The following is an 18,607-nucleotide window of genomic DNA, read 5'->3' on the forward strand; positions in this document are numbered from 1 at the left end:
GACTATAAGGCAACCTGATCGAAGTATCCAAAAGCCTCAAAGGCACTGACAAAGTCAAAGCAGTGGACTTCAGAATTAACAGTGAAACACAAACCAGAGGACACAAGTGGATACTACATGGAAATCTGTTTAAAACCAAGGCGAGTGGGTGCTTCTTCACCCAAAGGGTTGTAGCTACACAGTCATGTTGAAGCTGATACCCTGACTTCTTTTAAGAAATGGCACAGCTTAGTTCACACCTAACTACCAAATAGACTAGATATATCCTATAGCCTCCTCTCATTTGTAAGTGCTTCCAGGAGCTTAATGTGAATTGAGCTCTTTAAATATACAATATTGAAGATACTTACCACGCTGAAGTCTTTGAATGCATGCTTTCAAGTTGAAAAACTTTTGCAATTTGTCCAGGTGTTATATTGATAAGGTAACATGTCACTTTAGAGAAAGAACTTCTACGTTAACAACTAAATCAGTATTATCATTATTTTGGGGGAAAAAAAACATTTCGTATTACCTTCGAGTAACTATTTCCAAAATATGCTATTATATTTAACCAATGTCCTGTCTATTGTTTGATAGTACAGACATCTGTACTCGTGTTCCTCAAATGTGTTTCATTTAATCCATTTTATAACAACGGATTTAACTAACATGATTTCTTTCACTGGCATAGTCCTTCATCAGCCTTCGTAGCATAACACAATGTTTGGTTCATGAATTGCGTTTGAAGAAAATCATGAGCATTTATTTGGAGTGAACGGAGCCACACCAAAGCAGAACGCCACTATCGTGTCACTGACGCGGTGGAGCCCTTCAGGCACCATCTGTGTGGTCTCCAGTTCACCTTCCGCACTGAGCAACCTGCGCTGCGCCGGTTTATGTCTTTCAGGGATCCGGAGGGGCAGGTGGCCCGGTGGGCGGACGAGCTCCGGGAGTACAGTGCTGTGAAAAGGCAAGAAGCAGAGCATTGCGCTGCACTTCACTTCTTTAAAAGCTGCCGTGTCACCCTACAGCGACCCACTGCCTGCAGCCCAGACGACCCTGAAATGACAGCGGGCCCAGAGTACGCTATCCATCTGGGCCGAGGGGTATCTGCAGAGCTGTGACAAGTGGCCTAGAGGAACAACCTTTCCAGCCGCCAAGACAGGTGCACCGTTGCCTTTAGCCCAGAGCCCTGTCGCAGGAGGAGACGCCTCGCCTTCTGCCGTTTTCCCAATCGTCTGAGCCCGGTCCACAGCTGCAATATCCCAGCACCAAGCCCGCCCCCAGCCACAAAGAAGACTGCCATCCCTTTACCAGGGGCGAGGGAGCTGGGTAGGGGGCCGTATAACGCCCTGCTATCGCTCTGTCTAGGAGCCTCTGAACCCTGACCTCCGAGTCCTCCTTTCCCCTCTCCCTGCCTTTACAAAAGCGGGCCCGCGTTCCCTCTCTCCCTCTTTCGCGCTACTCCAAACTAAGCAGTGGTAGCCGTTACTCCTCTCCATGCCCTGCTTCCTAAACCTCCTCTCAGTTATTAGCACGCCTGAGCTGGTCAGAAGGGGAAATGAAGTCACTGAGGTGCAGTTACCGTCTCCTGCATCTCTTCCTATACTGCCTCCGCTAGAAGGGAAAACTAGGGGGAATATCTGTATTGTCATCACGCATATGTTCAAAGGGGGAACAGTCAGCGTGCGTTAACCTCAAAGGAAGAAGTAAAGGTTAATTTCTAAATGAACAGTAGAAAGAAGAAACACGATAATTTGCTCAAATCCGAGAAAACCGAAACCGCCGAAACATTCCTGTAACCTATTTTGGTTTTGTGACAGTAATGCTAGAACAATAAATAGTGTAGCACAACTAAATTTCTTTTTCTTTACAATTATTTCTCTGAAACGAATGTTTCAGTTTAAAAACTAAAGGCTGTAAAAATACTTTCAGGATTTAATCATTTGCGCTTTTAACTAGAATTTCATGCGGTCTTCTGCCCTCTGGTGGCAAAGAGTGGAACCCCCACAACCCGATGTTGTACAATTTTATTAGTTACAGTTACTATAGATATTGTATCAATGTTTATATCTTCTTCTTCTTCTTTTTCACAGCCTTCGTCCCAGACTGCCCTGGGGTCAGCTGCTTTGGTTGCTCTTCTCCACTTGTCTCTGTCGAGCACATCTTCCTCACTCACTTCACATACCTCCATATCTTTTCTCACACAATCTATCCATCTCTTTCTAGGCCTGCCTCTTCCCCTGTTACCTTCCACCTCAAATTCCATTACCCTCTTTGTTACTTCCTCAACGTCCCTCCTCATGATATGTCCATACCACCGTAACCTCGCCTCTCGCATCTTCTCAACCAGATCCACCACCCTACATCGTCTACGGATTTCTTCATTTCTGATCTTATCCTTCATTGAAATCTGCAGAATCCATCTCAACATCCTCATTTCAGTTCTTCTCATCAAGTTCTCTTCCCTCTTTCCAACTGCCAAGCATTCAGCTCCATATAGTAGTACAGGTCTAATCACAGTCTTGTGCATTTTGCACTTTAACTTTCTAGGAATTTTCCTGTCACAGATTATTCCAGTTATTTCTCTCCACTTGTTCCATCCAGCTTTCACTCTTTGTTTTACTGCTTCCGGTGTTTCTCCTCCTTTTACCAGTTTTGATCCAAGGTATTTAAAGCCATCAACCTGTTTCAGTTTTCCTCCATTTGTCTCCTCAACATTGGTCATAGTATCCCCTCTTCTCTCCATTACCATTATTTCAGATTTTTCTGCATTCATTTTCAGTCCACCCTTTTCCAGACTCCTCTGCCATTTGAACACTTTCTCCTGTAGTTCTACTTCTGAATCTGCCATCAGTGCCACATCATCAGCAAAGATGAGTTCTTTGATATCTGATATCTGATATCTTTTTTCTGTCTCGCTCTATGTTTAGCAGTCTTGTAGATTTGTTCCTCTCCTTCCTTTGTTTCAAGTTTCTCATACCATTCTTTCCAGGCTCTTTCCTTTGCTCTTGCTACACTTCTTTTTGCTACCTTCTTTAGTCTCTTATATTCTTGTAATTCTCCAGTGCCATCTTTCAGTGCCTTGTATGCTTTTTTCTTTTCCTTCAGTGTTTCCTGAACTTCCATATCCCACCACCACTCTTCATTTTCCCTTGGTCTGCCTCCTCTTGTGTTTCCACAAACCCTGGTAGCAGCCTCTTATAGGATGTGGCTCATCTCAGTCCACTCTTCTTCAACTGAAGGTTCCTCTGTTTCCTCTGTGTTGTTTTTCATTTCTCTCACCAGCCTGTTGAAATCTACTTCGTTTTCTCTCAGTTTCCACACTTTTTTTCGTGCTGGGTGTTTTCTCTGCTTTATTCTTCGCTCCTTCAATATTGTGATGTCCATCACCAGTAGCCTGTGTTGTCTGGTAACAGCCTCATAGGGCAGGACTTTAGCATCTTGGACTTTTGCTCTATCAATTCTTCTCACTAATATGTAGTCTATTTGGGTATCATGGCCTCCACTCCATTGGGTATCAATGTTTATATCAAGGGTTATATTATGACTTCAAGCCTCCCCACCAATATACATGCTACAGCCTTCTAACACAGTCCCCTAACAAGAAAAAATAAGAAACATGTTTTCGCGGAAGAATACTACAGCAGCGAAATCTACTTCATTCTGTGTGAACTTTGTTTTTCTGGACGGCCCAGCCACACCTGATCATTTTACATTTGTGCGGAGGAAAAACCCGAGTTACATATTTTCAGGTCCCTGTGCTAACTCTTACTCTATTTTTGTACTTGGCCCAAGATGTTACTTTTTAAACCACCATTCAAGTGTTTCATAAGCATGTAGAGTTGGGAAACTGTTTCTGACATGACTTCTTCTGTTACACTAAAAAGGAAATTAAATTAATAAAACTAACCAAAAATACAGAATTTTGTTAACATTATTCGTGCCTGTTCCTATTCCAAAAGAATAGGTACCATAATAAAAAAATTAAGATTTTTTTCATGAAGAAGGTCAGTTCAAGAAGACCTTCTGAAAGTTTCCTACACGATTGCCAAAAGGTCTGAGTTTCAGATGGTGACAGGGAAAAACAGGCATCTGTTATCAGGTTGACCACATTTTTAAGCATATAATGCATTAACAAATAACAGTCTAAGCCTTAAGGCCACTTCTCCATATTATTTTTGTTACAGATTTTATTTTTTAATCGTTCTAACATGCCTAGCAGACAAACAACTAAATAGGCTCTTCTATCGTTCTGTTGTTCTTCAATGTTTTGCTTTCTTGAAAATGTGAAAAATGTTGAAGTTAAAAAAAGTTTTAAAAAGTTAAATTGTTCTTTGACAACTTTTTCTATTTCTCCCCAAGACATTTATCACTAATTTCCCCCTGGCCTTTACCAATCATGGCCTCCTTATAATCCCCATCTATGAACAGGCGTCATCGCTCTGCTCTCCTCCCCACTGATAGCTGGTGTGTGGTGAGCGTAATAGCGCACTTGAGCTGCTTTTGCATCATCCAAGTGGGGTCAGCACATTGGTGGTGGTGGAGCGGAGTCCCCATTACCTGTAAAGTTGTTTGAGTGGAGTGTCCAGAAAAACTGTATAGAAGTGTAAGGTATTATTATTATTATTATTCTCCACTTTCTCTGCTGATCCATAATGACTGCCATCATCACCCAGTGGTGGATAAATTAGATCTCCCTCCTGTATGTAAAGCACTCTGAGATTCGTTGGGATAAAAGATGCTCCATAAATACCTCATTAAACCGGCTAATCAATACAGCAGAGTATATAAAGGTAAATTGGCATACCACCCCCTTCTTGCTGGTGATTAAAATGGTTTCTTTATTTTATCAAGGGCACAAAAACATGACACTATTTGAGTGGCCTTCTTCAAATTTGTATTTCTATAAGCTGATCTTGTCACGAATGTCGGAAGGGACGAATCGTGGAGAGGCAGGAGAGCGGAAAAAGACCCATATGCGTAGCGGCGGAACGGGGGATTAGCCTGGGCTCGGCAGTTCAGGAGTCGTATAGAAACCTATGCCCTCGGGCAGCGGACGTGGGGCGACCTGGATGCTAGGGGGGTCTCAGGACATCCGAACGTTAATGCTGAGCGAAGGTGAATGAGTGACCCGGAAATATTTAGCCCCAGAGAGAGAGACACCGGAAGGACAGCAAAGCACAGGAAACTAGGGACAGGACAGAGTAGGAGCTCCCTCTGGCTGCAGAGGGCGTGACAGATATCTACTGTATATACACAATTTTGATTGTTTTGAGGTGTGTGATCTAATTTAACATGTGGTGTAGCTGCATACAGCTCTCTTATGAAACAGTGGCCTGTGATGCATGAAACTCCATTCTTATTCACTTGGGAAAATTAACTCTTTTTTTTTTTAGGAGGAGCTAGTATTTATATCAGTTGGACAGAAAAATACTCCTGACTAGCTCATTGCTAATTAATTAGTTCTTCTGTATGTGGTACTGATAAAGCAGCCTCATAGCTCTTGTGAAAATGAAAATCTTGATTGTAAAAAGAAATTAAATAATTTGTTATATATGTAAACTTTGCATTCATTTTAAGGACATTGTAGTATATTTTATTCTCTTTGTTTTGCTTCACTCTCATCCATGTGATGTTGAAATAGGTAATCCGAGGAATTTAGGTCTGTTTTTGTCTGCAAGCATTTTAGAATGCATATGTTTTGAAATATGTAATGTGAAGGGGGCAATTCTAAAGCCTTCTATAACAATAAGCTTCATCTAAAAATGTCCGTCTTTTCTTGTGCGTCTTTAATGTTCGGAATAAAAAAATAATCTATTGTCTTATTATTTTATTATTTAAGATCTCTGTCACTGTGAAAACCAAATTCTGAATACATTTGGCAAATTAATATAGATTCCACGTAGCAAAACTATTGCACCAACTGGATGGAAAACATTGACTTAAAAGAAATGTATATTCTTCAAGTTGTCTTTGGAATTTTTCAGTCCACGATTGGAATTTGTTCATATTTCAATAACATAGCAATGGTTATTTTTTCAGCAACATCTGAGATGGTCAGGTGGGGACAGCTGGCCTAATAGACAAGGAATACTATTTTTTTTAAAGAAACGGCGTGCTTCTATGAGAAAATCGATTAAATTTTTTATAGGGAAAATACATGCAAAATTAAACATTTTGTGCAAAATAAGTAATTTGCCGATGGTCACTGAGATTAGGTCTGTTATGAATGCATTAATCTTATATCAAAGGTATCCATTCGATCAATTTAATCCCTCGGTTTCAGAACTGTAAAAAACACTACTCTGGAAAATGTGCATAGTGGTTTTAAATAACGTTCATAAATTAAAATCCTATAGATTACAGAGTAAGCAAAACAACACAGAGTACAAATATCGGATCCCCTAACAAGAAAACGCAAAGTGTTATCCGTTACGTTTACTGATTACACTGCTGTACTATTGCATCACGAGTGCGCTAGTTTTGAAATGTTATTTTCGGTGTTATGTTGCAGACCCCAGCTGACAAATACATCTTCAATATTAGGAATACAAGCGGGGAAGGAGGGAGGGTTACAAAAGGTGAAAAGGTTAGTTTTGCACCCCCTTAACTACCAAAAGTCCTTTATTTTACAAACTGTTCCTGTCAAGAAGGGGGTGGAAGAGCTTGCGTCTTGGTTTCAGTTGAGACAATAATGCTCTCTCAGATATGACCCCTTGACCGGCAAATGCTATCTTTCGGAGGCGGATTTACCGCCCACATTCTTTTTCTCCAACGGTCTTGGATGCTTTTCGACTTGATGTGCGTTTGAGTCGCCTCAATTAGCTATCTTGTGTCTCTAGGACCCAGAAGAACACCGAGACAAGTCTGTCAGGGTGAAGAGTGTGCGCGTTCAGTCACTGAAACTCCTTACAAGCACAAGTCCTATTGACAGCACGCAAAATATTTTCAGTGGTGTGTCTACGGAGCTCCTTGAAGGGAAGATAGGTGTTTTAGGGGAAGAGGGATTTCTCTCAGAACATGACAGATGACCTGCTTCACGCCTCTCAAGTAAAATTAAAGGATCTGAGTGAACGATAGCCTTCAGTGACACTTTCGAACAGCTCTCTCCCGTCTTCTACTAGTGTGTTTTTTTTCTAAGTGTACAGATGGAATGCTGTCATGTTATCTCGTTTTGTACGTTTGGAGACAAAAATATAACGTTTAAATGCTTTTCACGAGTACCTTTCTATGCGTAACCGAAAACAAAACTCGATAAATATATATTCATGGCTTTCTGGGGTGAGCAGTTAATATCTTTTCGACTTTTGCAAGCCAGTGTTTTTTTTTAAGTAAATTAAAAAAAGTTAACGATTCCGGAATTTCATCAGAAGTGCCCCGTCTTCCGTGAATCCCACGTTCTGTAGGTCACAAAACTATGAAGAAAACACCTGTTGTTGTGAATGATCGTATCTTCCCACGAAGGCAATTTGCTTTTAAGAAGACGTTGAAGGAAAATCACATTTAAGCGACAGTTGACAACCCTTTAACGGTATGTTTAAAATTAATAACCTAATTAAAATCAAATGCACCCCTTACCAATTTTTTGGATACTGCTCTCAAAGTTTTATTGCATTGCAATCGTACTGTATGTAATTTCTCGCGTGCTGCAGTAGCTCGTTAATTGTTTTCGGTCTTATTTTGCAGTCTTTTCATTAAGTGGATTGGGCTGCTATGGTCGAGAGAATTAAGATGATGAGATTTGTCCAGCGGTTGCAGCTTTCAGAATGGCCAGGGAGGACTCGGTGAAGTGCCTGCGCTGCTTGCTCTACGCTCTCAATTTACTTTTCTGGGTAAGAGAAGTCGAATGCCGAAGCAGGTGGCAGAGACAGTGCTCACATTACCGATTAAAGATTACGACGACCACTCGTGTTCTTGGACCCAGACTAGAATGATGATAATACTCTCACCCAGAACACACTTAATTCTCCCACCCAGTGACAACCCTGTGTCTTGCATATGAACGTTGTGAGCAAAATGTAAGTAAAAAAACTTTACAAATTGTACATCCTCGTTCATATAAATATTACCTGGACCGCTTATAGTTGTCATTGGAAGTTAAAACAGCATGTACACATTTGCACAGTCAAAAATGCAGTTAACGTGCAGTTTATATTTCATGCAGTAACCAGCAAGAGTGGACATGTGTAAAATCTTAAGTATTTATGAGGTTGCGATCTGTTCCTCTATTCAGCTGATGTCCATCTGTGTGTTGGGTGTGGCTGCCTGGCTCAGAGACTACCTGAACAATGTTATTACTTTAACTGCTGACACCAGGTAAGATTTGGAGACTTATGTTAATATATAGTGAACTGAACTGTACTGAAATATAGAAGTGCAGTGTCTACTTATTAATTCATTGTTTACTTAAGCGAAGAACTCAAACTACACTGTTTGAATGCCTGTCATACTAATTACAGTATAAAATAGTTCTGCCTTAGAAGAAACCTAATTACGTTGATGGCAAAATGTTACTATGAATTGAAATATACAGTATGCGATATACATTTTTTTAGAAGAAATTCCAACACAGCCATGAAGAAATATCTAATGTATCTAATGCTCATTCAGACAATTCAAACATCTCCCCCCTATGTCTTTCTACAGACGTATACAGCTAGCATGTCCTGTAATCAGAATGAACATTTTGAGTAATTGTTGCTGTTTAAAATGCATGAAGGCTAGCTCAGAATCACCCAAGAGCAATACTTTTACATTTGACTTTTCTTTTAATGTTTCGTAGAATGAATATAGGCATTATTAAATCTGGTGATCTCTCTTCTCAGTCAAAGTAAGAGAGAAAGAGACTTAATGCATTACTAAAAAACAAGCTGTATTTTTGTAGTTTGCAAACAACAAATTAATACTAGAGTCATGTCTGGCCTTTTACGTTTAAAGTATAACTTTGCAGGCCTTAAGTCGTTTTACAGTAGGTGCTTGGGAGAGAGCAAAAATGGTAGCATTCCAGCTGAGTACAATCAGAAATCACTTATAGCACAAGTATTAATAACAAGTGCTGAGAGCAGGCTGGGTAGATAAATAAACAGCAGTGTTGCCAAGCTGCCTTCAGGAATTGCTGTTTCTTTGCAGGCTGGAGGAAGCAGTGATTCTGACGTATTCCCCGGTGGTCCATCCAGTGATGATTGCTGTGTGCTGTTTTCTAATCATAGTAGGGATGCTGGGTTATTGTGGAACAGTAAAAAACAATCTGCTGCTTCTTTCATGGGTATGTGTTCCATTGATTCATTTTCAGAATTCTTAGGAGCTCGTCTTGTTTCCAGAAAGGGAATCTGGAGTCACACAAGTTCTCCTTCCTGTGCGTTTTTTTTTCTCATTTCAAAACAAACTACTTAATATGTGACATAAAGCCGCATTGCACATTGCGTACCTGTATGGTTTGTAAGAACTCCAGTTTCAAGGCCATGCCAAAAGGAAAACATGTAACACAGAGCCTCTGTATCGGCCTGTGCATTTTTTTCTTTTCCTATATGATGAGCCAAATAAAGTATTTGATAAAACGCTATGTAATATAAATAATATTTGAAACACGAAATTAGAACATTAAATGAATCAGTCACCTTGCTAGAAAATGTGTTTTTTACTAGGTAGTGCAAAATCGTCACAGTTTCTACTGTATGTATAATGCAACAGTTGTTTACAATAAACCATAAGACTCAGAAGACTTAGGTCTTCATGTATACAGGAGAAACTCAAATCCATCTGGGCATACTCTAGTAGTCTGTTGCTTTCTTTTTGACCCAAGTCAACTTAATAGTGTACCTGGCCCAGCTGCTGATAGGGACCTGGATGGACCTGTCAGCACTGAGATGACAATTGCTGGAGCAAAGACAAAATAGGCAGAAAAACATAGCCCTAATAAAAATGAGGTAACAGTTTCTTTGCTGTCTTTACTATTTTAATCTCACCGCCAGATATAGGTCAATTTAGGTTACGTTGCTGTTTCTTAAATAAGTGTTTTTGCTTACGTAAGTGGCGGTTAACGCTGACAAAAGGTTGTTGCTTTAAATCTAATTTTGAATTAGTAATAAAAAGTGACTGAAGAGTGTGAGGTACTGTAGCAGAATTTCTCTAATGGTACTAACTCACAAACTGTAGATAGGTATGCTATCATAGCACATTAATGTCCCTTGTAATCACAAGTATTTCATGCTGCAGTGTTTTATTGTGCATTTACACTGATGTGTAAATAATTTTCATTCAGAGTCACTGGGCAGAAGAAGTGCTGTTTTTAAAAAACTGTGCTGTGTGTATCACTGAAAAAGTCATTCTGCGTGTTTCCAGATGAGTTCCGCTGTAAAACAATTCATTCTGTGGCCTGCCACACTGTGTGAATAATTGCAGGGAAAATGATGTGTTGCTGAAACACCATGAATTACAAACTTGAGTCAACACATTTGTCAGAGTTAAGAGACTGACAGGACAAGAACACAAACAAGGGACCTCCCACGCATTAATCAGTGGAGACATGTGGAATTAGTCTGTTCAATCATTTACAATAACAAAAAGGTAGATAAAGTAAGCCAACAGATACAGAGTCGATTAGCATTTGCAGACACAGTTACACGGAATGTAGGATGAGCTCAGTGTTCCCAGTTAAAAATGCTTAGACTGGTATTTACATAATGAAAGAGATTGATGCTCGTAGTTAAACCTGTTACTGTCTTTGTCTTCAGGGGTAGGGACAGATTGCCAAAAGCTTTTTTCTCCAGCCGAGAGGGGAATTCCATGAGTTAAAGAGATGTTTGAATTGTTGTTTTCTATGTAAAATATACATTTTGTGTCAAATTATACTTTACTGTATGTCCTGTCTTTTTACCAATGTTATCATTGGCCTGTTCCGTCTTGACTGAAATATAAATGTAATAAATATCTATTCATATTAATTAAATAAATATTAAGCCTTCTGCTATATAACCTCAAATTTAGAAGGTAGCACAGAAGAAAAGGTAATTCAGGATCAGTGTTTTAAAGAAATCACACTTTAGTGCCTCTTCTTTGAAATGTCTTCAGTGCATTTCATAATTTGATACTGATATTTGTTAAACAGAAAATGTAATAGTAAATTCAAAAGCCCTGTTTTAGAGGGAGTGGTGTGTTCCTGCATATAACCTTACTCAAAGAACATGCCCCCCCTTTTCCGAAAACCATCTTCTTGTATTCAGTATGCTTTTGGAAAAAGTCATTCATTCTTTGTAGAAAGTTTGTATTCTTGTGTTACTAGTGATGCATGGGAAGAACAATGTTGTCTTCTAGTCTAGAGAACAATGCATCATGCCTTTCCTTTTAAATCATGTACACAAAAATGAAAGGCAGTCATGCTCAGATTTCTGAAGACTATTCATAGGATCCCTTTAAGTGCAATATGTTCTGCACCAACAGAGCCCATGTCATTGGACACAAAGAAAGATTACTGAACATTCAAGGGTAGCTGCAGCGAGAATGGTGATAAAGAATCTGCACTGCAAAAAATTAATCATAGCTCACACATCACAAATTAATTTAAATATTAAATGGAAACAGTCAAAGAAACAAAGAGATCTTTTTATCCTTCAGTTTGGTGATTGTAAAAGATACTGCTCATTAAATGTGAAGGTGAAGGACATTAGCTTCAATCAGGCACAGAGCCTGAAGTCTTTACAGCAGATACTAGTAGCCCCATGATTTTCACTTCAACGCTACAAAAAAATTGCTGAAAAGTGCAATTCAATTATTTTGCTTAATTGTGACAAATTATGAAGAGTCTGTACTAATTGTGATTTTTACTTTGGTTTCCAACAATATTTTATACTTTCCTTAACCTCTCATTGGTTTTGTTTTGTCTCGGAGGTCTTTTTCAAAGCTAATAATAGCAGTTGTCTAAAGGCACAGGAAAGTAGAGCTTCACCACCTTAACAGACAAAGAATAGATTGGGCAGTAATGTCAGAGGACTTTTAGAATGGCATTCTATTTTGTTTGGATTTCAGCACTCTAAATGGACTGAAATATTAACAAAGAAGCAGCTGTGTCATTTGTCTTCTACAAATATTTGGATTCTTCAAATAAACATCCTAAACCATAGCTTTTTAATACAGACAGAAGCTAATCTAAGGGGCTGTCTGGCTGGACGTTAATCTTAATAAGTTGATGTTTTAGATTGATATTGAAAAATATTAGTCAACATGTTCCAACTACTGTTTAATATCATACTCATGAAAAATGTTGTTCATTCAGCTACAATTGCAGTTGTGGTTTTATACGAAAACCATGACTATATTACTTATTCGCTAATAACAGTCACAGTCAAAGAATTTCACACAATTTTTTATTATGGACCTTGAATAACTAAATTAGATACTGAAGTTATTTTGGCGTGAAGTCTAGAAGTTACTGTGACCCAAATTGGACCAACAGTATTACAGATTGCAATAATTCAAATAATTGTACAAGGAAAAACAATAATAAAATACATTTCTTGAGCGATCATTTTCCCTTACGAACTGAAAGGGACCATTAAGACTCAATGCTTTGTTATAAATATAAACATATTTTCCAATCCACCAAGGTTGCTGTGCTTCTTGCTTCTACAGTACTTTGGAAGTCTTCTGGTGATATTCTGCATTGAGCTGGCCAGTGGTGTGTGGACATATGAACAAGACCACCTGGTGAGTTCTCTTTTGAGTAATTTAAATAGTCAAACTAATTATGTGGTGGCTTTATAAAGGGCCCTGATCCTGTCTTATAGGACATAGTTTGATTATATTATTAACAAAAGCTTCAGTGATTAAGTTTTAGTTTTAATTAATGAATTAAAGTGATGAATTAATTAGTAATTTACTTTTTTTTCAGTATAGGACAAATTAGAATTCATGTGTCATGCTTCAGCAATATTGAATGGGATAGGATTTACATTATGTTTTTCAAAATATGAAACAAATAAATGGATTTATAGTCTTTAATTAGTTCATTAATAGTTGTAGATCATTTAAAAACAGTTTGTTACTGTTGAAAATGTTACTACTGTGTTATTGGTAACAGTTTTAGAATTCTAAACAGAGTGTCAAACCAAATTAAAAGTCCTTTCCAAGCCCTTCTCAATTAAAGATCACAATGTTTTATTGTACAGTGGTCTTTAGCATTGATGGTAAGAACAGAGAGAAATGTACAGTAAATGCAACCAGAGCTGAAGGTAAATTATCTTCAGCCTGTCACTGGGTTAGGAAGGAGCTCTCTTGTGAACACTGATATGTTTGCATTTCTACAAAGATCTCTGTTATAGGAGGAGCTTATCTGAGTGGTAAGAGAGAGGTTTGCACACTAGTTTACAGTCTTTGATCTCCAGCTATTTGTCCATTTGCCAGGTGTATTCAGGATAGACTACATTGCAATGTACTTATCACATGTCCTATTAGCACAGCAGTGTTTCATTAAAGGACCATCTCTGATATCTTGGTAGTTCAGATGTAGTATGTGTACTAGACATGTTTGTATACTGTTCTGTATCTGCTTTAAGAAGATCAAATGCAGCAAGGTGGATTTCCATTGTGCGAGAATAATATGGTACAGTATTTGCATCTCTGCTATTCTCTAATATTATGAATAGTTTTTAAGAATAGTGATAATCTTAACCAGGATATATTGGAATATTGCTGACGTGAAATTTAAAACTGAAAGAACAGACATAACCTACAACACTGAACTAAAAGCATCTGCTGTGCAAATTAACATTTGTTGTGAAATTATCTGTGGCAGACAAAGTCTGTAAACTTAAAATACATGGGTCTGAAATGGGCTTTTAAAAAGGGCAGAGGTAACTCATTTTTAAGACATTCAGCAAGAACAATGACAAACTGTCTTTTCAGAATTGTATGCAAAATAAAAAGCAAAGTGTTTATTTTTTGTTTAAATCACAGGTCCCTCTACAGAGGTCTGACATGATCAGTTTAAAATCAAGAATGCCCAATTATGGCTTATCTCGCTATCAGTGGTTAACCCATGCATGGAATTTCTTTCAGAAAGAGGTGAGTCTGGACAGTTAAAATGTGATGATTCACTTAAGACCATTTTAATATTTTATGCCATATTGTTCCTTCATTAATGTGCATTTTTTTGGCTTATTTCACATTAGCTTGTTCTAAAAAGTACAATATGTACAGAATCTGATTAAAGTTATTGTGAGTCCCGAACAATTCCTTTTTGTCTTTTAACTACTTGTAAAAGTTGGGATCTGAAAAAAAAAACTAATTGTAAGAAGGTTAAGAAGTTCTGTTGCTTCAAAAGTTTTTATTTTCTCCATGTAATGGTAGTAGTCTCATCTTCAGAAACCAGACAAATACCGCCTTTCACTGGATTTTGGTACAGCTCAAAGAGACTTACAATATGTAAGGGGAATTAAGATAAGATCACTTTATTTGACATATACAATTTCTTGCATTAGGAATTTGTCTTTTCACATACCACAACTTGCTCTCCATGAGACACACAGACAGAGAGAAGGTTGTTGTCAGAGCACAGGGTCAGCCATTTTTTTATACAGCGCCCATGGAGCAGTTGGGGTTAAGGGCCTTGCTCAGGGGCCCAAGGGAGTAGGATTCCTCTGCCAGCCACAGGATTTGAACCGGCAACCTTCCAACCACAGACACAGATCCCTAGCCACAGTGCCACCACTCCGCCCCATAGACAATATGTAGACAATGACTGCACACGTATACTGTAGTTCAAACTTGTGCTCCTTGTTCAGTTCAAGTGCTGTGGAGTAATGTACTTCACCGATTGGCTGGAGATGACGGAGATGGAGTGGCCTCCAGACTCTTGTTGTAATAAAGAATTCCCAGGCTGTGCAAGACAAGCCCACTACGAGGACCTGAGTGAGCTCCACCAAGAGGTAAGCCAGTGAAAGAAGGGTTAATGTGGTTGTGTAACTTCTTGTTTTACAGAAATGTGACATGCTGTGGGATTCTTTAGAAATTCTCACATGAAAATAAAAAAAAAACTTTTCTATGTCATAGTTCAGTAACATACAAAAGACTTGACTGTGGGGTTTCATAGAGCTTATGAACTAATACTTATTTGACAAAAATAGTAATAGGGTTTCTTAAAAGCGTTTAATATGTATTTGTTGTTATGAATTATGATGTCAACAGGAAAGCTTAACTAATGACTCTTAACGTCTAGTATAATGTGAAAGGAGTACTTTAAGTTTGAAAATGTTCATTTGTTTTTTTTTCTAACTTTTTAAGTGCTTAAATGTTAAGTGTTTGGTATACATCCATCAACAATTAGGTAAAGTGCTTTGTAAAAGCAATTACAAAGAATACATGTAGTACAGGAAGCTTAAATACAGTGTAAATGTCACCTTTATTTTTTTTATTTTTAAAGTTGTGTTGTTACTACTATTATGAAGAGTCATGTCACAAATCTACTTCTCTAAACAGAAAAAACAAGTTCATATTTATACAGTAGTATAACAGTATATCTCTAGTTTAAGTAGTTTGAACTTTACTTTGGTGCACTGACTAATAAGCAGCCATAATAATAAAGCTGGAATTTGGCACTGTTTGTAATTAATCATCCACATCCTTAGGCGAGGTTTTTCGTTCCAGTCTGACTAGCTATCATTCTCTCAGCGAATCATACAGCCCCAGTGTCAAGTCTGTCTTTCTTGACCCTAGTTTGCCCTAGCAAAATGCAGATCAGCCTCAGAGGAAGCTGTTAGTGTGGAAATGGAAATTTGTGATAAATGTATTCCTTGTCAAAGGTGGTGGATAATCACAACACAAGAGACTAAAATCCTCCGATGCCTTTCACAAAGAGCACAGCACAGGCAGTGTGCTGGAGTTGAGTGGAGACTTTACCCTGGAGTGGAGGCAGACTTTAGGCCTTTGTAAAAATCCTTTTTCTTATCTCTTTACAGTAAACAAATACATTACATTATACAATCTTCTTCTAAGTTTTAATAAATATTTACCATTGAAGGCTGCTTACAGCAATGAAATGCTAAAAATGAAAAATTGGCATACTAGCACTGCTTGCTCAAAACAGTGTCAGAAGCCTCTGACTTGGTCAGAAGTTAATCATGTTATACTTATGTTTATATTGTCTTTTTGAAACATGCCTATTAGGAAAAAGATGTAATTCATTAAGAAAAGGCCAATTAAGGCAATATCTGGAGCGAGCCAAAATTTTGTTTCTGTTTTCTTTTTTTTTTAAAGATGGGGCAGCTGTTGGAGCCAAAATAGGTTTCTCAGGCATGTCACACTTGACAGTAAAGAGCTGCCTGCCAGAAAATAATTAACTGCCCTTTTACATCTTTATTTCTGCTCCGTAAAATTTCCTGAGCTAGATCATGGTGTCCATTTACTTACACATTCATGCCAAGATGAGGACATTTGTGTACAGCAAGATATTCACATGGATTCTAGAGACGTTTCAGGGATGGGAGTATAAAAAATAAAGGAGCAGAGAGTCCACAGAGGACGCACAGACAGCTGCAAGCCAGCGGACAGTTTTGCACTTGTGCAGTTGTCCAGATGGTAAAGGTCAGTAGCTGCTTCACTCCAAAGTGTGAAGAAGAGAGAGGTGCAGAGAGAGGGGTGTGCTGTCTGAGTGAATAAAAAATCACAACTATATACTGAAGGGGGCAAAGCACACTCTTAACACGGTGATACTCCCTGCTGGTCCTGGAAGGGCGATCTTGATTTCACACCAGCCTGGGCTTTTTTCTGAAACAATTGCATACTTTCAAGATCTATTTATTACCACTGATTCCATGTCTTTTCTCATGGAGTAAAGACGTTACCTACCTGTATAAATACCAGAAGATACCTGCTGTAGAATAAGTGACCTCTAAAACCATTTGGACAGTGACCCTCCAGAACCGGGAGGAGATGTGACTGCTCTAGCAATCCATTTGTGGAAGAAAATGTAGCCATGAGAAATTCGTCGTCCAGGCACGAGACCAAGAAGCCATTTGAGAAAAGTAGCATCCAAGAGGTTTTTGAAGAAAATATGGTAAATGTCTCTTCAAGGGATGTGTGTCATAAGCTGCTCCCATTTAACACAGCCTTTTTTTTTTCTGTGTAGGGTTGCGGTCCAAAAATATATGGTTTCATAAGAGGCACGAAGCAGCTGCAGGTTCTGAGGTTCCTGGGTGTGTCGATAGGGGTGTCCCAGATCCTGGCCATGATCCTCACTGTCACTCTGCTGTGGGCTCTTTACTATGACAGAAGAGCTCCCGGGACTGATCAGATGTTGACCTTGAGCAATGACACCTCACAGCACCTGGCCTGTCATTCAGAGGAGCCACAGAAGCCCAGCCCTGAAAGGACCGCAGATCTCAGGATCCCAGCTAACTCCAGCAGCATACAGTTTGAGATGAGGCAGCTCTAACCATAGCAGAATTATTTTCTATAGCCTGTTTAAAAAGAAATTTCTCTTGAGGCATTTTGTTAATGTGCTCAGTGAAATATACCATCAAGCTACTCTGAAGCAAATCCAGCTCTTCATTTTGATTTTTTTTCCATGTAAGGGCTAAAAAGCATGGAATATTCAAAACATCAGCACATTATTTTTTTGAGCTTGGGGCATTTCTGTAGTTGCAGTGTTATGATGTCTGGACAGTACAATTATTTTACACAACTCCATGAAAATTGTCTTAAGTTAATAGTTCTGTAACAACAGCAAAATATACATGCAGTCTTAATGTTAATGACCTTTATTTTCTTATAATGTGAATTTTATGTCATTAAAGAGAGTTGTTTTTGAAGTTCAGAAAAGTGATCATTAGACTGTAATTTGCTAAATGGTACGTTAAGTAAAAAAGCAATACGAGTTCTTTTTCTCAATACACATGGTGTTCTGTGTTTTGGGTGTTTATTTTTCATCATGTGATATCCCTTTAAACTTGACTTTGTCCTGTTTTTTTCCTAGTAAACACAAAAAGTGTTAATTATAAAACAAGGCTGCTTTTTACTTAACATCACACTTTCTAATTGTTAGTCCTAACAATCATTCAAACAGAGTTTATAGGTGATGCTGATCACTAATCTCAAACTTGAATTTAACTTGAATTTCAGTCCTGTAGTTCACTAATTAACATATGGATGTGCATTTATTTTTGCCAGGAGTTTAATGATATGTCCTACCATATTTTTTAAAGAGAATAGAGATTTATATAGTGTACGATAATCACATTTTGTTCATCACTAATAAGGATAAGAAATCCTATACACAAGAGGGCAGTGAATAAGTTTTCTTACATTGGCATCCTGCAAAGATGCAATGAGTGTTGATTAAAAATATAAATGGCAAAAACATGAAACGGTACATACTGTATATGACTGCACATCCAGCCATGTTATGGAAGCCAGTACATTGGCTTCTTTCAAGGAATGATGGGATGAGATCCTAGGATCAGTTAGCTTCTCCCTATCCAGCAGTCGAGATCCGCCAAATGGCCTTCTCACGTTAGAAACCATTCTTTGGTTGTCCTTTTTAATCCAGTGCATTTGCTGTTGGGCATTGGCACAAATTAAGCTATTATTTTACCCTTTGCATCTTATGATTGAGTAATTTCTGGCTGACCTG

General features: G+C 38.4%; 1 protein-coding gene across 1 annotated transcript; it reads left to right on the forward strand.

Moving 5' to 3' along the window:
- The first annotated feature begins 6,938 nt into the window (after positions 1-6,938).
- tspan12 (tetraspanin 12) lies at positions 6,939-17,977 on the forward strand. The gene is made up of 8 exons (XM_088922564.1): positions 6,939-7,516; positions 7,672-7,817; positions 8,219-8,301; positions 9,115-9,250; positions 12,613-12,687; positions 13,936-14,043; positions 14,763-14,906; positions 17,105-17,977. Exons 2-8 carry the CDS (start codon positions 7,752-7,754, stop codon positions 17,408-17,410), a joined length of 918 nt encoding a protein of 305 aa, XP_088778690.1. The 5' UTR covers positions 6,939-7,516; positions 7,672-7,751; the 3' UTR covers positions 17,411-17,977.
- The last annotated feature ends 630 nt before the right edge of the window (positions 17,978-18,607 follow it).

The sequence above is a fragment of the Atractosteus spatula genome, chromosome 8 (assembly GCF_055471065.1).
Source record: "Atractosteus spatula isolate fAtrSpa1 chromosome 8, fAtrSpa1.hap1, whole genome shotgun sequence".
Taxonomy (NCBI): domain Eukaryota; kingdom Metazoa; phylum Chordata; class Actinopteri; order Semionotiformes; family Lepisosteidae; genus Atractosteus; species Atractosteus spatula.